Source organism: Poecilia reticulata, chromosome 18, assembly GCF_904066995.2.
Source record: "Poecilia reticulata chromosome 18, P_reticulata-male-v2, whole genome shotgun sequence".
Taxonomy (NCBI): domain Eukaryota; kingdom Metazoa; phylum Chordata; class Actinopteri; order Cyprinodontiformes; family Poeciliidae; genus Poecilia; species Poecilia reticulata.
Window position 1 is genome coordinate 22782214 of NC_088847.1, and position 18559 is coordinate 22800772.

Here is an 18559-nt window from a genome sequence, read left to right on the forward strand (position 1 = left end):
TCTTGTGACTCGGATCGCTCTGAAGGTCCGACTCCCTCGATTTGTTTTGGACTAAATCTGGGATTTATCGACTAAACCGATGCGCAGATTATCTTTGTACTAACGGAAATCTCCTTGTTCTCCTGAGCCATTGTGGGATTTCCGGAGCTGGAAGGGAAATCTCTGCTTTGGCTGGAACAAAACTAGAGATGGGAAGAGAACTAGTTGCAGAAGTCGAGTTCGCGTAGTCCTGGTTCGGGTAAATGTTCCTGGCTGTTTTTGGACATGTTGGAGGAAAAGAAAGCAGTCGGATCTCCGCAGGAGAGAAAAACTTCAAACATCAGCAGGAAGAAAATCCAGAGCTTCAACGCAGAAAACGCCAACGTTGCCTCAACCAACGGCAACGTCAGCAATTATCCACAAAGGTGAGAGACGAAGCGTCTTCCTGCCAGAATGACTGTTTTTTTTACTAAAGCAGATTGTTTTACTAAAGCAGATTGTTTTACTAAAGCAGATTGTTTTACTAAAGCAGATTGTTTTACTAAAGCAGATTACTGCTGCTGGCATGATTTACGGAACAGGTAAACTGAGAAACACTGAGACAGAAGAGCTGAAAATTAGATTTGATCACTTCCTGAAGAAAACATGTTGCTAATGCTAACCTAAAGAATCAGTTCAAAAAACCCAAAGAATCAGTTCAAAAAACCTAAAGAATCAGTTCAAAAAAACCTAAAGAATCAGTTCAAAAAACCTAAAGAATCAGTTCAAAAAACCTAAAGAATCAGTTCAAAAAACCTAAAGAATCAGTTCAAAAAACCTAAAGAATCAGTTCAGTCATTTAGTTTGTTAGATGTCCTAGTTTTATTACAACATTAATACTGTTTATTATTCATCCGTCTGTTCATCCATCCATCCGTCCATCCATCCATTCTTCTGTCTGTTCATCCATCTATCTGTTCATCCATCTATCTGTTCATCCATCCATCCATCCATCCATCCATCCATCCATCCATCCATCCATCCATCCATCCATCCATCCATCCATCCATTAATCCATCCATCTGTCTGTTCATCCATCCATCCATCCATCCATCCATCCATCCATCCATCCATCCATCCATCCATCCATCCATCCATCCATCCATCCATCCATCCATCCATCCATCCATCTGTTCATCCGTCCGTCTTATTTACTATTTTACTCTTTTTTCCTCTCCTGGGTAAAATGTAAATATTCCCCGTTGGCCCACAGATCAGATCAGGAAAACAAAGAAAAGCTTTTCATCCTCAGAGCTCATTCCCCGTTTAGCTGTGGAGCCTCGGTGGCATCCGCCCCAAAGCGGTTCTTAACGGGTTTCCAGACAGCCCCGGGTTGAGTGAGGCGTTTATTACTGCGGGACAGATTGTTATCCCTTCGGCTCACACAGGGTGACGGCGCAAAGTAAACACAAGAACACGCCTTTTTATTTTCCAGTGGAAACTCTGGGGAAAACGAGAGGCTCACATCCCTCACAATGTCCTGACTTACATGAATTAATGCTGGACTTCATTTACAGACGGCTCTGTAACAAATGCTATCAATAAAGATGTGGTTTTAACTGGTTTATTCTCCGTTTCCACATGAGAAGATGAAACTGGATGTGGTTTCAGACGGATAACGTTGCATTTTCACAGCCAACACAGAGGAGCGACACTGAAACCTATTCAGTGAACTTACACCAGTGTAACCAGTGAAGCCAAACCAGCTGCACAAGGTGCTGATGGACGGCATCGAGAGACATTTATCATCGGGACTACTTAGCTGTTAAACTGAAACCGTTGGCTGAAAACAAGAATCAAATTGTCTACTGTTGTTAATAAATACAGAAAATTGTGTCTTAATTGGTTTTTAGTACCACTGAGGACAAGTGGAGTCCGATGGTGCAATATGGCCATTTTAGATGGAAAAAGGAGTAAATTTTTGCCACAAAACTCAGAACGTAAACATTTTTTTTTGAGTAAAAAGACTTCAAGTCAAAATTTGCTAGAAAACTCTCCTCAAATTTTAAGATTAAACTAAAAGAAAAAAGGACATTTCCGAGTTTATATAATCAAAAATCTGCGAAGAATAATCAAAAATTTTGGGGTTAGTCTCAGAATTTTTTTTAGAAAAACGACAAAACGTCTGAGTTTGAAAAGTTGAGAATCAATAAAAAAAAACCTCATATTTTGAGATTAATCTCAAAAGGTTTTAACAAAACTTTCAACATTTTAAACTTTTCTGGCAATTTTTGACTTTTGGTGCTCATAGATTTCCTTATTCTTTGTAGAAAGTGTCTTAGATTAATTTCAAAACTTGAGTTTTTCTCTAGCAAATTTCCAACATTTTAAACTCATTTTTTCTCTTTTTTCTTTAAAATTTCTATTAATCTCAACATTTCTTAACTTTTTCTAGCAAATTCTTGACTTTTGAAACTCATATATATTTCACATATTTTCTAAAAGCGACTTTCTGATATTAAAATAAACATTTCAGACGTTTTTTCAGCAAATCTTCTACTATTGAACTCATATTTCTACGGTTTTTTTTCCAATAAAATGTTTGAGCTCAATCTTTAAAAAATGTTGTTTTTTTTTTATCAACTTTTCAAGCTCAGAAATGTCTGCAGTATTCTGTGAGATGTCAACATTCCCTCGTCTCCTCTCGGTTTTTCTGATCCTCCGTTGTAGTGCAGCCACTAACGGCTCCTTCAGATTAAAAGCTCCCTGACTTTGACGTGACTTTGACGCATTTAGCCTTCACGCCATATGACCAATCACCTCGTAAAGGTTTTTATAGCGTTTCAGTCGTGGCGCTGCGGCTCAGCAGCTGTAACGGTAAATTCAGCCGCTCCCTTTCCTCCATTTTCTAACTTTCCTGTCACTGAACAACTCACTTTATCAGTTTTTATACCTTAATCTGGCCAGACTTTGTCCTGCAGTTCACACCATTGTTTCGGGGAGTCCTGTTTCCCACCTGTCGACCGTTAGCACCTTAGCATGGCGTTCCTGGCGAGCTTCGCTCGGCCTGGCTGATGTTACTGGTTACACTGGTTTAAGTTTAGCATCATGCATCATGAGGGCCGGAAGAATGTTTCTGGTCAGCTGACTGATTTTTATCTTTATCTGACAACATTATCACAGCCTAATAATAATCTCTGTATGCGGCCGAGGAGGCGGAACGTTAGAAATTAAAAATGGCGGAGGCAGATTTGTCCGTTTTTATTCAAATGTAGCTAACCCTAACGGCAAGTGAGAGGGAGTTTTTCTTGTAGTGGTTAATCTTTGGGCATCTTTTTTTGCTCCGTTTTAGGCAGTAGTTATTGAAAAGGCATGCTTTAACACAAGGGTTCCCAAAGTGGGGGTCGCAACCCTCGGATTGGTCGTGAGATGTCAAACGGAGGGTCCAGAGAGGGATGTAGGGTGAAAATTAAATAAATTTACCATTAGTGTCTCATTAAAGAATGCATTATAACTTTTAAATTATTAAATTTAATATTTTTTTAGGAATACATTTATTTAGTTAATTATCAATATTGTTAAATATTATTTATTAGTTTACTTTATATACTTTATATGACAATTGTGTTCTAGTTTTCTTGTTTTGTTCTTATTGTTTGTATTGATTGAATTTCTTGTATTTATTGACAAAATTAGTATGAAGTCATTTTAGCTTTGATTGCATAACTTTTGTTTGTTTTAGCAGGGAAAATTGAGCATTGTCCAGAAGAAAAATTACATTTTAGCTATTTTTGGCACAGTTTTAGAAATTCCAATTAATGTGCATTCTCCCTACCGAATAAATTTAATTAAATTAAGATTAAAAAAAATCACTGTATGTTTAAGTAAACAAATAGAGTGAAATACTTTGGGGTGAGTCTTCATCAAGATATAGATATACAACAAGACATTTTACCCATAAGTGAAATAATCTGCCAGTGGTATTAGTATTTTTTTTAAATTTTTTTTATCAAACTTAAGGAATTATTTACTTAACATACTTCCTATATCTTGCTAAAAAGTCCCTTATTGGTCACTTTTTATATTATTTAAAGTTTACAAAGGTGTTTGCACTAGAACATAAACTGAAAATATTTGGTAAGATTTTGTATTTTTGCATTTTTTACTTCCCTTTCATAACTACTACTTTATTAGATTTCCACATTTAATTGCAATAAAAAAAACGCAGAGTTTTGTGGTTTCTGAGTGTGGACAACTTCAAGGGAGTGAATATACTACAATAATATCCTTCAGAGTTTGAGTTCAGTGACGCTCCGATTGGCTGGTCACTTTGTGTTGGAGTCCATTTGTCCAGCCGGTTGTGAAAAGAGTTTCTGGGTCAACCAGCCTCAGAATCAGGTTGTTCAGAGGGATCAAACCGGACAGGACCTCACAGTTTAACGCCAAAGCTTTCTGACAGAGCCTCTTAGTTAGGCGTTGGAAACCTCGCAAACTTTTACGTTTGTCAGCATCTTTTGGAATTAAAAAAAAAAAAAAATCTTCCTTCATTCATTTATATTTTTAGCTTCTTAAAATAGCGAGTGTCTCCAGACTTGCTCGCCATATGAGTGGAAAACGGTTTGAGAGTGTGAGTGAGCCTGAGACATTTTGACGTGATGAAAAGTCTCAGCTGTAAGCGAAGCTCTGGTCTGATGATGTAACTCAAACTCACCGCCGTTACGTTATCTCCTGAGACCATCGCGCTCAGCTGTCAGATTCATTTTGGCCCCCGGTGAAGTTGGACTGGAGATATTTTTATGATTTCAACTTAGAGGAGTTTGTTTTTTGCTATTACTGAGTGAAAGTTTATCTGGAGAAAATAGTAAATAAATAGTTAAGACTTGTTTATTTTCACATTTTATTATCCAGAATGATTTATGTGTGCGCAGACAACTTTTATAATTCTGCCTATTTCATAAAGCAACATTTTAAGAAAACAAACATAAATGCTTATATTAAATGCTATGCTAATTTTAGCTAAAATTTTTATTTCAAATAAATTTTTATCAATATTTATCATTTAGCATTGTAACTGTACATATAGTTTTTTTTATTATGTGTAATAAATTATGTAAAATTTTAAATTTCTTCTCTTAATCAGATCAGATTAGCTTTATTGTGGTAAATTTGCAACATTGCAAAAAAGTAAACAAAATAAAAATCCCAAATAAACAAATAATTTAGCTTTGTTGTGCTTGCTACTCTATTCATAGACTCTACAGTAATGAAACATATCTACTGTTCACATACTTACATAAATAAACATATTTATTTTTAAATATGCAGCTAGCATGGGCGCTATCTAGTATTGTACATGTGTCTAAAACTTTTATGGTGTATAATGGCTTTTTGTGGTGCTGTAAACATTTACACCTTGTAAATGTTTGGACTGCAAGCTAAAATTCGAGCTCCAGAAATGCAGCCTTGTGACTGTGAACTTGAACCGTCACTTTGACCTCAACGTAGCAACACTTGACCTTTAGATTTACGTTCAGCTTGTTCAAACCGATTCAGTTTGATTTATTATTCTAGTTCAGATATTACACATTCAGCATTTTGTTCAGTTTGAACACTTCGACAGTAGAATTTAAAAAATCCACATTATTTCTTAACAGCTGTAAAGATGCCAGTTATTGATCTTTCATCACTAGTCAGCAGTTTGGACTAATCAACAGTTTCAGTTTGATCCAGACTTGTATATCTGGTGGTGCTGACTGACCGCGGCTCTCTGTCTGAGCCGGACGTGATTTATTTCCATCAGCGCTGATTCAACCTAAACTCTAAATACCTTTCAGCACACGGCAGGGATGAGCTTCCTCAGTAAACCTCGTTTTTACACTTCCACGTTTAACCAGCAATCCTTAATTTGAGATCAGCCATAAATATTCTCCCAGTCATTTGTCAGGAACATGTAAGCGGGACGGGTGATAAAGTGGCAGAGCCGCAGAGAGATTTACCACCAAGACATGTGTAGCAGCGGCGTTTGTCTGGTGTGGGTTTCAGTTTGGACTCCGCGTCCCGAGTGCATGACGATTGAAACCCACACGCCTGTTGCTGGGCATGTCGACGAAGGGCATGGACTCCAAGAAACTGCTGAGACAACAACATGCCCATGTGACATAAACTGGGAACTGTCGTTGGGGCAGAGAAAGCAGCCGAAAGCTGTGAGGTTTCAGACACAGAGACTGATCAGTGTTCATTATTTGTATGTTTTTAACTTCACTGTGTTTTAAGGGGCAGGATTATGTATTTTTTACTGCAGATTTAACCTTCAGTTGTAAAAAAATATTTGGTAACATTTTATTTGAAGGGGTGTCCATAAGACTGACATGACACTGTCATAAACATGACATAACATCTGTCATGAGCATAAAGAAGTCTTTATGAATATTTATGACAGTTGTCAGGAAGTGTCATTTGGTAAATAATGACAATTTAATGCAAAGTTGGCACTTTTAATGGACTTTCAATGCAACTTTTAGAGCAACTTTGCGTTAAAAATATAATTATTTACCGAATGACACTTTATGACAACTGTCATTCATTCATAAAGACTTCTTTATGTTCATGACAGATGTTATGTCATGTTTATAAGTGTCATGTCAGTCTTATGCACACCCCTTCAAATAAAGTGTTACCAAATATTTGTATATCAAATGAGTTAAAAGAAATTTCACTTCATAATTTAATGCATTGAAATTGGGCCTCTGTCTCTTTAAGAAACTCCTGCTCTTTCTGAAACTCCGCCTTCAAGAAGTCAATCCAACATGGCTCCTTTATTAAAACAACGTTTTAATGAACTCAACAGGTGAACAGTTCCACCAGGTGTTTGCTGATTGCTTCTGGCTAGTCTGAAGGAGCTGCTCTGCGAGGCGGAATCTCAGAAACAGCAGCTCTGAGGAGGAGCTGTGTCTTGAAGGCGGAGCTAGATCCACCCAGATGTTTTGTATAGCTGTATGGTTGCCATGGAGCTTAAAGGATTTCTTTTAACACGTGTCAAAGAAAAGCAACACTCCAGGTATGTTTTTGATGAGGGATTAACATTATACAATGATGTCAAGCAAAAAAAAAAGTCAATTTTACATAAAACTGCCCTTTTAAAAAAGAAATGGGATCACTAAAGCATAGAGAATAATAAATTAATGGCAGCCATTTTGTTCTGTTCTGTTTTTGTTACATTTAGATCTAAGTTGTCCATACAAAAGCAAATGTTCTTTTAGGATGTAAACGTGGGAAATTTGCTACACCAACACAACATGTAACTATGCCTTGGATAAGTTTTTCATTTTGTTACATTAAAGTCACAAATTTTAATGGTTTTCATTGGGACTTGATGTGTTTGACCAACAGAAGTTGTGGCATGTGTTTTCATTTGAGTCAATACTCTGTATGACTTCCTTTGGCTGCAAGTTGTTCTGCATGTCTAGAGAGTTAAATCTTTGGTTATGCAAACCAGCTCGAGCCCAGTCAGCCGCGATTCTAACTTGATTTAGGTTTGGACCTGTCGGCCATGCTAACAGATGTGAGCATTAGCTGGATTTATACTGAGATCAAATTACACACACTTGGGCTCTATTTACTTAGGTGCTCTTTAAGGGACTTGGGTTTCATAGAAGAGCGACCAAAGGGGAATGAATACAAGAGCAGGCCACACTTTTCAGATTTTATTTGTAAAAATATATTGAAAACAATGTATAATTTTCCTTTAATTTCCAAATAATGTACCAATTTGTGTTTCTGTCTTATACAATACGCTAAAGTCTGTTGTTGTATGTGACAAAAAGGGTGCTAATGCTTTTGTAAGTATAGTTTTCATCTTTTAAATAAGCCAATTGCCACTAGTAGTTTATTTATAAAGCACTTTAAAACAACAACAGCTGCGACAAAGTGCTTTACAGACCAAATCAATGAGCATCAAAATATGGAAAGGACAAAATGAAAACTCTAAAACACTTAAAAGTAAGAGGAAAAGTCTCCAATTTATACCTCAGTACCTCCATATTTATATTACTTTACACTCATATTTACTTTTTGAACACAAAAAAGTGCAAAGACATACAACTAAAAAGACAGAAAGTGAAAAGAGCTAATCAGTCTGTTTAGATTTCTTTTAAATAATGTAAAGATACTGACAAAATGTTGAGACGATGACAATATTAATAAAGAAATCAGTGTTTTCTGGCTGTTTTATCAGAGATTCGTCCGTTCGGGCATATGTCATGTCAGCTCTGAGGTCACTGAAACAGAGTAGCGATGACAGCTGGAAATAAACTGGACTTCTTTTGGCTCGGCCTCTCCTTCCAGACACACACCGCCTGCGTTCTGCCAGTCAGCTGTTGTGCTGCGTTCAGGTGTTAAGCCCTTTGGTCCAGGAGAGGGGATGAAGAGGATATATTAGTAATTTGTAGCAATACCCATCGGTGAATAATCCGTTAATGAAAATATTCATCAACGCTGTTAGATTAACAGTTGACTCAACAGTCTATAAAGTCAATAGCTGTTCTTTATCAAAAATATGGAGCTCATGTGCGACAGTCTTAATGTGTTGCTAAGTACAGCTGGGAAAACTGGGAATGTTTTGGAGGATTTGGGAGAGTCTGGGATTACTTTACTGAAGTAAAACAAACCAGAAAACAACCTTAAGGAACATCAAACTGTCAAACACAAGCTTTTCTCTAGGTTTCTCCAATTTAAGACAATTTTATATATTTTCACCTCATTAAGTTACTGACAGCATAGTTTAAAAAACATTTTTTTTTAGATTTAAACCAGCTTTACTATAAATAAATTAAATATGTGTGCACCTTTGCAGAAGTCTTACTAAGTTGCAATGTGATATTTTTACTGAAATGATATATTAATGAAATAAAACAACTTTTGGGTGGGTGAATGTTTAAATATATTTATGTATTTTTTTCTTCCCAATAATAACCAAATCATGTTTTATAAGTGTGCAGGTCTGACTTTTTAAGTGCAGTTCTTATAACATTATTATTTAAGAATCTGTCATTACCCGTTTTTAAAAATATTTACTCATAGAAGACAAGTAAGAAGATAATTTGACTGTTTGACTAATTAGAATTAGTTGGGATTCTGAAATTAAATTCTGAGATTAAAGAGAGGAGTATTTTTAGAGGCCCTATCGAATGTGTTCTGAGGAAGTATTGGAATAATGTTGTTTTCACAACATTTCACAAAGGCTCATAATTAGAAGATAATTAAACAAGGTTAGTCAGAGACTTGAGCGAGCTGGCTAAAAATGAAGAGAAGGGAAGGGTTGACTTTTTAAGAACAGCTGTTGTAAGCAGTGAAAGTGTTACTGTATAAAACTTATAGTTTTAAATTTAGCCATATGACAGAAAAGGTTGGCAAGCTGTTCAAATACTGACAAACTAGTCTCCACCCAAACACCGCGATAGCCGGTACGCGCCGTCGTGAATATGATGCGACCTTTCCGCTTGGTCTTTAACGGTTGGACCTTTATTCTGGAGGGAACCAAAGCGGAAACACGAATCGTTCTGCGCATGTCTGTTCACTCCTAACCTGGCTCCCTGCTAACGGTCGGAGAAGCTAATGGAGGAACCTAAAATATCACTTTAATCGATCAGAGGAGCCGTTTGGGGTTCGTGAAAAAGGGAAGCTGCACACTAATAACGAGTGGTATGTAACTAATATTGATGTAAAAGCGGCGAACGGTGAGAAAACGCTGTTTTCTCTGTTAATCTGGAACGGTTTCCACAGGCCTAGCAGGCTGAAGTAAACGTCTGCAACAACATATGCCAGGTTTTTGGTTACGACCCCAATATATCTGCAGTAGTTGGTATTTTAATAAAGATAAAAGAAAAAACGGAATCGGCTGCGATCTAATTTAAAATGCACTGAGGTAATTTTAACGTTTTCGAAACGTGACTTCGCTTTTATGTTGTTCTGAACTTCGTTCATGAATGGATTGTTGGTGCTGAAGACGGAAGTATTTCAGGTTAAAGTTGGAGTAAATGCGGACTAATACGAAAACCCGGAGACCTGCTTTCCTCCACTATTGGCTGAACAGCTCTGACAGCATCCTTCTTCCTTCACGGCTCATTGATGCTGGTCAGCAGGTTTCCTGTTTGTACCGGAAGCACCAGAGGGCCCATCGGTTTGCTGACCACTGCATCGATTGTCCTGACTCTCTCCTCAACTCTCAACAACAACAAAAAAAGAAAGAAAAAAACGTGGCGAACTAATTGAAAAAAATTCAAAACAACAAAAACCACTCCAATTTTAATTTGATTATTTTTATGGCTGTCACTGTGACCACACACATGAATAAAAGAAGTAATACAAAAACACTGAAGTAGCTTTCTAGTTCAGTCAGCTGCTTCCAGTTATAGTAACCCTCCAAAACCTTGTCAAAAAAAACCCCAAAACAATCCTTACACCTGCACACAATTCAAAACCAAAGGAAACATTTGTTCAAACATGCAATGGCCCATCCAGAATAATTATGGACAGAGGTCTTCAAAAAGAACAACTCTGACTAACGGAGCAGAGCTACTCCAATATACTGTTACCATGAACGGCACAATTCTAGAATCAAAAGCTCAATTTTGTTGCAAAATGTTCAGCTAAATACTTATTATATCACAGCATTTATTCCATCCAACCATTCATTATCAATCCATCCATTGTTCAAGCAAACTTATCCTTGCACGGTTGTTGGGGAGTTGCCTATTTCCAGCGGTCGTGAACTCAAGCAAAAGTGTTTTTCAATCAAATTTCTTCATTCAACTAAATAAAAAGCAGCAAATATTGTCATTGTAGCTTGTCTTTTGCTCCTAGAAACATATTTTGTGTATAAGGGGTGCCTGTGGCTCCATCAGAGGTGCTGAAATTGGATATTTGTCCTTTGGCGAATGAACAAAGCCCATTGGTACATCGCTGTGATCCAGAAGAACTACTGAAGAGGGCAACAGAAATGTGGCCCATGGTGATTCAAAGAAGAAACAGATCAAGCCACTTTGGGTACATTCACACCAGGCCTGTTTAGTCCAGTTTAATCAAACTCCAGTTTGTTGGCCTAAAAGGTTCAGCTCATTTGGGGAGGTGAATGTGGAGTCAAACTCTAATGCAGAGTAACAGAACAAACTCTGGTCCACCTACAAACCTAGGTTTCAGTTCAGTTGAAGTGAATTCTGGTGCATATATGTGAATGTCAGTGGGACCAGAGATTACTCCAAAAGCAGGAAGTGGGCTATAGCGCAGGGCATTCCAGGTAAATCCAACAAAAAACAATGGTCATATCTAGCGCAGTGGGAGAATTAGCTTGTGGTTTTTTGCCAAAGACAAAAGAGAAATCCTACATCTGCTAAGATGTGACACAACTCCGTATTTGTTGACTTTTCTTGAAGAGGGAAGTTGAACTCAGTGTTCTTGGTGTAGCGCCACCACAGGCGGGGGGGAGGAACAAGTTGCTCATAGCGTTTGGTTCTTTTGACACCGTGTAGTGTGAAAGCAACCTGGGGCAGTTGAAAATGGAACAAATGTTGGGATTTTGGTCCTCAGGCGAACCGAGTCTACCGTACTGTCAGATAGGAAAACACCCGTTTGTTTGTTTTTGCCGGTTCATCTATGTAATCCTTTTTTTTGACATCTGATCTTTTGAAGATGGAGTCAAGATGACAAGTCATCAGCAGAATCAATTTGGGTCATCACTACTTCAGAGCCTTACTTGTTTTGTTAGATCCCCAAAATGTCTCATGGTTCAGAAGACTGTTCGATTTAGAACAAGACTATATGTCAAGATTAGATTTAATATGTTTTAAGAAAGAAATATTTAATTTGCATTTTGACTTTGCATGTGGCAACTCTGTTGTTTTGTTCCTCTTTTTAATAGAATATTTACTCTGGAAATCGCCATTTTGGAAGTTTTGTTGCAGTTCATCGACTTCCCAAGAATCTATAGTAAAGACAGAATTTTGCAACCTTAAAACTGATTATACAATCAAACACCCTTTCCCCTTTGTACATTTTGTTTTAAATTAAAAGATCAAATCAGTTGTCTTCCATCTATTTGGGATCTTCTGTGGCAGTGAGCATTTATTTTTAACTGATTTTTTTTGTTGCTATGGAAATTGTCCCTAGAAAAAAATCGTGTCTTTGTGTCTTTATGTCTTTATGTCTTTATGTCTTATAAACGGCTTTGCAAGTGTTTTCTGTACCATATCTGTTGGTATATTCTGTAAGACTTGGAAAAATATATTGTCAAAATGTCTGTGTAGCTAACAGAAGAGTTGGCTCATGGACAGGAAACCTCCAAATGATGGATTTCATTCGGCTACAAAGCTAAAGTCTAGCCCCAGTCATTAACCTTGTGTCTTTGTTCTTTTGAACTTTTCAGCTTTTCTTTGCTTTTGGAGAATTGCGCCCCGTGTCCTGCTCCAGGGGTCCTAACAACCCCACTTCTCAGCGGGCTTCCTGGGAGCGCGCCACTGACAGGAAGGCAAGCTGCTTCTTTGCAGTTGGCCCAGCTGAAGGCTCAGCTAGCATTAACGCAGATGAACAATGTTCTCGCTGTTGGTGGCTGTGCTCCAACCTTGACATCAAACACCCACATACCTGCTCCGGGATTGCCCACAAAACCACCTTCGCCGACTGCTGTGGCCATCAATCTCCTGAACCTTCTGAAAATTGCCAACACTATGTCTCATCCCATGTATAATCCCTTTGCCCCTGGCAAACAGATGCCATCCCAGGGACCTTATGGACTCTCTGGTGGGCAAATGGAGATGGACCCTCGGAGGCCACCGCCTCACTTTAGCTCTGGTTCCAACTTCAGCTCTTCTGGATCTTCTGGTCTTACCTGTGGACCCTCTGGAGGACCTATACCGTCCATTATGTCTTTACCAGGAAACTACAGACCCGAGAGAAATAAGATTACTGTAGATGAAGACATAGACAGATGTTTGGACTTGAATATCAGTAGAGCCAGGGAGGAGGTGATACAAACTTCCTCAAGCCAAAATACCCAATTTACTAACGTTCAAAGAGACATATTTCCTTCTTCATACAAAGGAATGCCTTCATATTTGACATCTTCTGCTACTCTAGTAAACAAACCCTTTACTGTGGATAGTAGTAACAACAGTTTGGACTGGTTGCCTATATGCCAGAGGGGTTCAGAGGAAGAGTCATCAAAAAAATATTCATCTGCGTCCTCCACCTTCCTAGGCAGTGGTGAAAGTCTTTTCAGTACCTCCAGTGAAGGAAAACATATGTCATCCATTCCAGGTTTGGGTGGCTATGACATAAAAAGACCAGCTACGTCTATGCCTCCTCCAGAGCCCATTCGCCCCAAGTATACTTCAGAATCAGCCTCGAACATTCTCCTGCACTTTGGTCTTGAAAAAGAAGACTTGGAACACCTAATCTCTTACCCAGAAGACCAGATAACACCTGAGAACCTGCCTTTCATCCTAAGGCAAATCAAGCTGGAGAAGGAAAAGAAAGCTGCAATTGCTGTTCAATCCAACCCCTACAGTTCAACTCAACCCATCAGAAGTATGGGTGAAAAGGACAAGTTTATTCCTTCCATGGGGGGAGGGTTCAATTCAGATCAAATATCATCCACTGTTCTTAAACCAAGTAAAGTGATCGATTATGGACATACTGGCAAATATACCACAGAGCTTGGGAATGAAGTTGGAAGAACTGTTGGCAGTTCTGCTGTAGCTGGTGTGAGTGGAAGTTTGCTATATACTGACACTTTCAAACCTAGCAGTCATGTCAAAGATCCACTTCAAAGAGGCCCTGGAGAGCTGAAAACTGGACCAGCTGTCTCTTCACATGGCCAGATGAGTTCTGTCTCCACTGTTGACTCACTGAGGAGCCATGTGGCACCATCAAGCAGCGATCCATCTAAAAAATTGGGAGTCCAAACAAGCCAGACTTCAACGTCGCTCTTCCCATCTTTCGGATTGCTGAACAAGGACACAGAATTAAGTCGACTCAAGCCCGAAGGCCCCAAAATTCCTCCCCCGAAGCAGCCAGAGCCAGCTCGCCAGGCATCCACTCAACCCCAGCCATTCAATCCACCCTGTAATTTAAGTCGTGGAGTTCATCCTGGGCGTCCCGGCCTCGTGCTTATTCACAGTAACGACTCTCACAACAATAATAAGAGCAAAACTCAAGGTCAAGGATTAAAATCTTCAGAACAGGGGAATAAGATACCAGCACAACAGCAGCCAATTCAGCAGACTCTGCAGCATCAAGGACCGCCACCACAGAAGCCACAATTTCAAATGCATCTGCAGCCAATTCTGCAGTTGAAACAAGTACAACAAGGTCCTCCTGCTTCTATGCCACCCCGGTTGGCTCCCTTTCCAGGTCGTCCTGCTCTACCTACACCAGCCCAAGTTCCAATCCGTCCTCTTCTTCCTATGTCAGCCCCAGTGCTACTTCGTCCTTCTCTACCTACACCAGCCCAAGGCCGGATGGAAGCCATGCCTCGTATGGCGCCTCCAGTTTTCAAAGACCAGACATCAGTACCAAAGATGGGTCCGTCCAAACTACCAACACCGGCCATGATGCAGGACTACGCCGCGGCAACACCAAGAATATTTCCTCATACCTGTTGTCTTTGTATGAAAGAATGTACCAATATGAAGGTGAGTGGAAGAAATTGTTCTCCTTGCATTTAGGACGTTGTTGGTGTATGTCGGAGATTCGTCCTGATTTTCAATATAAACTGACATGTTTATGAGTGAGAAAATATCGTTTTTAATTGGAGGATGAGTTGATTAACATAGACTGTTATAAAACATGAACTATTGTGAATACGAAACCATATAAATTATTGTTCAACTTTTCATGTTTAACAACCCTGTCAGAAACTAAAAGGCATGTACCAAGATGTTACGAGCAATAGTTCTTTATTGATTTATAAAGTTCCGTTGTGCGATTTGCAAACAAATTTGATCACCTGAAACTAGTCAGGAAGCATTTTGTATTAGATTGACATAGATGTTTAAGTGGCATGAAATGGATGTTGTTGGACTAACCATGATTGTTGTGCAATCACATGTATAAATCTGCTAAAAATGTGGGGGAAATGATTTCTTGGACATTGAGAAGAACAAGATGGGTATCTGCAGAACTAAAGGATCAGTGGAAGATGCAGAATGTTTTAAAAAAATGTTTTACCTCCAACATATTTATTTTTTATGGGAGCTTCAGGAGAAGCTGTTTCTAGCTCCTTCTGGGATTAAGACCAAATACCTTTTATTTGGTCTTACCCTCCTTTCTGGTTCCTGCTCTACTATCTGACTAGCCTGACCACTGCTTTCCTATGCTCGATACTCGTCTCCTTTCAGTGCTCCATCTGCGATTTGTCCTATTGACCTTGATTTCTTGGGATGCATTTCATTAGGACCAATCAGTGAACAGGAGGAGTTGTTGTGTTTCTGAGTTGTAGTCTGCCTATACATGGTTGTAGTTTGGCAGTTACAGAGGAGGAAGTGACAATGTGAAGCCTCGTACTCCATTGATTCTTGGGGTGTAGAATCAAGAATTCTACACCCCTTGTGGGCTGTGTAGTCCACAAGGCGGACTACACAGCCTTGTGTAGTCCGCTTCAATCAAACTCATTGGTTTGCCTGGAAGGTTGGTCCAGTTTGTTTGGGGAGGCATGAATGGACAATCAAATTCTGATGTGGACCAAAAAGAGCTTATTCTGGTCCACCTGAAAACCTAGGTCTCTGTTTGGTTGAAGGGAACTCTAGTGCAGTTCAAAGACATATGTGAATGTCATGTGGATCGGATGCTGCTCCATAAGCAGAAAGTGAACTATAGTGCAGGGCATTCTGGATAAATGCAACCAAAACAAATATGCTAACAGGAGAAATCTCGTGTGACAACATATCTCACTCCATTTTAATTAACATTTTGTGAAGAATGAAGACGTGCTCAATGTCTTCTTCTAAGGACTTTGTTTTTTCCTCCCAGTGGTTCTTGCAGCGCCACCACAGGTGAGGGGGGAAAACGGGTTGCTCAAAGACACATGCAAGACACATTGTTCTGTAAAAGAGGACCACATCCGCTGAAAATGTTACAAATGTTGCAATTTTGGTCTCCAAATAAAACCGAGTCTACTGGGTTATCAGGTGTAAAGACACCCATAAATTTGTCTTGGAAAGCCAGCAGTTCTGATTAACAACCATTAATCAGAACTGCTGATTAATGGCTGAACTGCAGGGTTGTTTATGTGCAAATTCCAGTAAGCGTCAGAGCATCCCTTCCTTTATTATCGATCTTATATACATCATGATCAAATGTTAGCGATTGGGTAAAATCAGATCCAATCATTGAAAACTTCATTAGAGTCCATGCTTCCAGCCAGCAATTGTTGAGGGTCTAGATTTTCTGTATGAAGCAAAGTATAGAACAAGGGTCTGGTTTTTACCAAAAGAACAAACCACCATTTTTATTTTTTTGTTCGCATAATATGTCTTAAAGATGGACATTCTGCCTCTCATATTTTTCCCATCAACCCCTCCCTTCTCAAGCTGTTTTTTTTTTCTTCTTCCTTGAACTGAACATTGCAACGATCCTGATGGGATTTAGGAAACTAGAGATATTTCAAGACCTAGAAGACTGAAGAACTGGACGATGGAAGTTCCCAAAGGCTTCTTGTCATTGTTACAATTCTGTAAAACATGCTTTTTTTTGTACTCTTGATGATGTTTTAATTTTGAATTTGGGTTCATGCATATTTTTTTTTTACTGTGTATTTATTTCTGTATCTTTGTTCTTTGTTTAGTAATGACTAAACTTAGTAAAAGACTGTTTTATTGACTGAATATACTTTTAAAAAAGTGTTTTGATGAGTTAATGTAGCTTAATAACAATGTTGTTTTAATACATCTGTTTGTTGTTCTGAATAGGACTGGCTCTCCCACCAGAACACTAGCCTTCATCTCGACAGCTGCAGACTGCTGAGGTTACGGTGAGTTTAAAATATACTTTGCTTTCACTACATAATTTCTCACTGTGTTACAATAAAAATTCTATTGATGTTCATGGGCAAGGTGTTTATAGATATACTTTGGAACAACAACAACAGCATAACTATGTGGTATACTCAAAGGAATCAGAAATATGTTCATGTTTAATGTCCCTTCAGTTGAGGACCACATTTTCGAACAACTACGAATTGGTTTGAATCGTTCCTAAGTCTGTTTGTTTCTTGAGTTGTTGGAACCTTGTCTCCTTTTGATTTTAATTGGTGTTTTTATTTTTTCTCCAAAGATGCCCTGATTGGGATGGGACGACACTGGAGTTATTGAGGTAACTGCTGGTTTGCAGTCATAGTTATGACACCTTGTGATCGTTCTCCTTTTCCGTTTTTCAACCATGCTTTCCTTTGTCATAATTCTCCACAGTGGTCCGGGTAAAGGTTCCCAACCCTCGCCCACAGCTCTTGGCCAGAGTTTCCATGAGACTCGTTCCCATTCCCTTAGCCCTCAACGCCAACGTGGATCAGAGGACAGCAAGGAAAGTCCGCACCACCATTATGGGTCAGAGAGTAGAAGACAAAAACGTAGCAGCCGCTCTCGATCACATAGTCCACAACGCCATCATTCCTCCGATGGTCAACGAGAGAGACGAAGTAGCAGATCGCCACACACCTCCAGACACTCTCGCAGGTCTTTTTTAAAATATACAATGTTTTTTTATATTTATATATATATAAATGCCACAAAATTTTGTAAGTCGCCTACATTTGAACAATTGTTTCTTTTAGGTCCCGCTCTCGTTCCTATGATCACCCAACCTCGTCTCACCACCGCTCACGTTCAAGAAGTTACGAGAGACGATCACCTCCCAGGAAGAGGGAAGCCAAGCGGTCATCACCAAGGAGAAGCTATGAGCATCGATCGTCTCCAAGAAGAAGCGACGAGAGACACTCGTCACCAAGGAGAAATCGTGAGGCGCGGTCACCAGCGGAGAGATCCGTGCCTCAGCGTAAGAGGTCCAGAAGTGCCGACAGACTGGCTAAGAGGCTCCTGGAAACAACAGGTTTGAAGAATGCCCAAGATATTTTACCTTCAACTTTTAATAAACGAGTAAATTCATGCTGGTAAATCACGCAAATTCTCATTGTTCTTGTAGCTGTCCAGTCTCTGTCCAAACAATCTAACCTGGAGGCCATGGTTAAAACTCTGGCTCCTGCGTTACTGGCTGAGCTGGCTAAGATGAAGTCCTCTTCCAACACAGAGAAGAAGACATCTTCTGCTAAATCAGCTAAAGCCACATCCAGCCATCCAAAGAGCGGGAAAAGCTTTTCAGCGAAGCCTATGGTGACTTTCATTTGACAAATGGATATGATGACTTGTTTTATCTGTTTACTCTGACTTTGCGCTGTGATTCTTCAAAATAAAAGTTGCAGAAAAGAAGCAATCAGCTTGCATCTCCTTAACTAAAACGAATGTGCGAAGGTTTTAAAACGTGAGACTTAACAGTGCTTAAGACGTTTTTTATAAAACATGATTGGTGCTTCATGTTTTTATCTGATTATTTTCCTTTC

The 18559-nt window shown here is 39.1% G+C and overlaps 1 protein-coding gene across 1 annotated transcript in view; it reads left to right on the forward strand.

The window, feature by feature from the left end:
• Positions 1-18559, forward strand: part of LOC103480641 (uncharacterized) — a 34561-nt gene continuing 16002 nt past the window's right edge. The window contains exons 1-7 of the mRNA XM_081599188.1: positions 1-404; positions 12377-14642; positions 16917-16978; positions 17281-17319; positions 17415-17678; positions 17777-18051; positions 18145-18332. Coding sequence (XP_081455314.1) covers positions 265-404; positions 12377-14642; positions 16917-16978; positions 17281-17319; positions 17415-17678; positions 17777-18051; positions 18145-18332 — 3234 coding nt within the window. The 5' untranslated portion in view covers positions 1-264. The remainder of the gene's footprint in view (positions 405-12376; positions 14643-16916; positions 16979-17280; positions 17320-17414; positions 17679-17776; positions 18052-18144; positions 18333-18559) is intronic.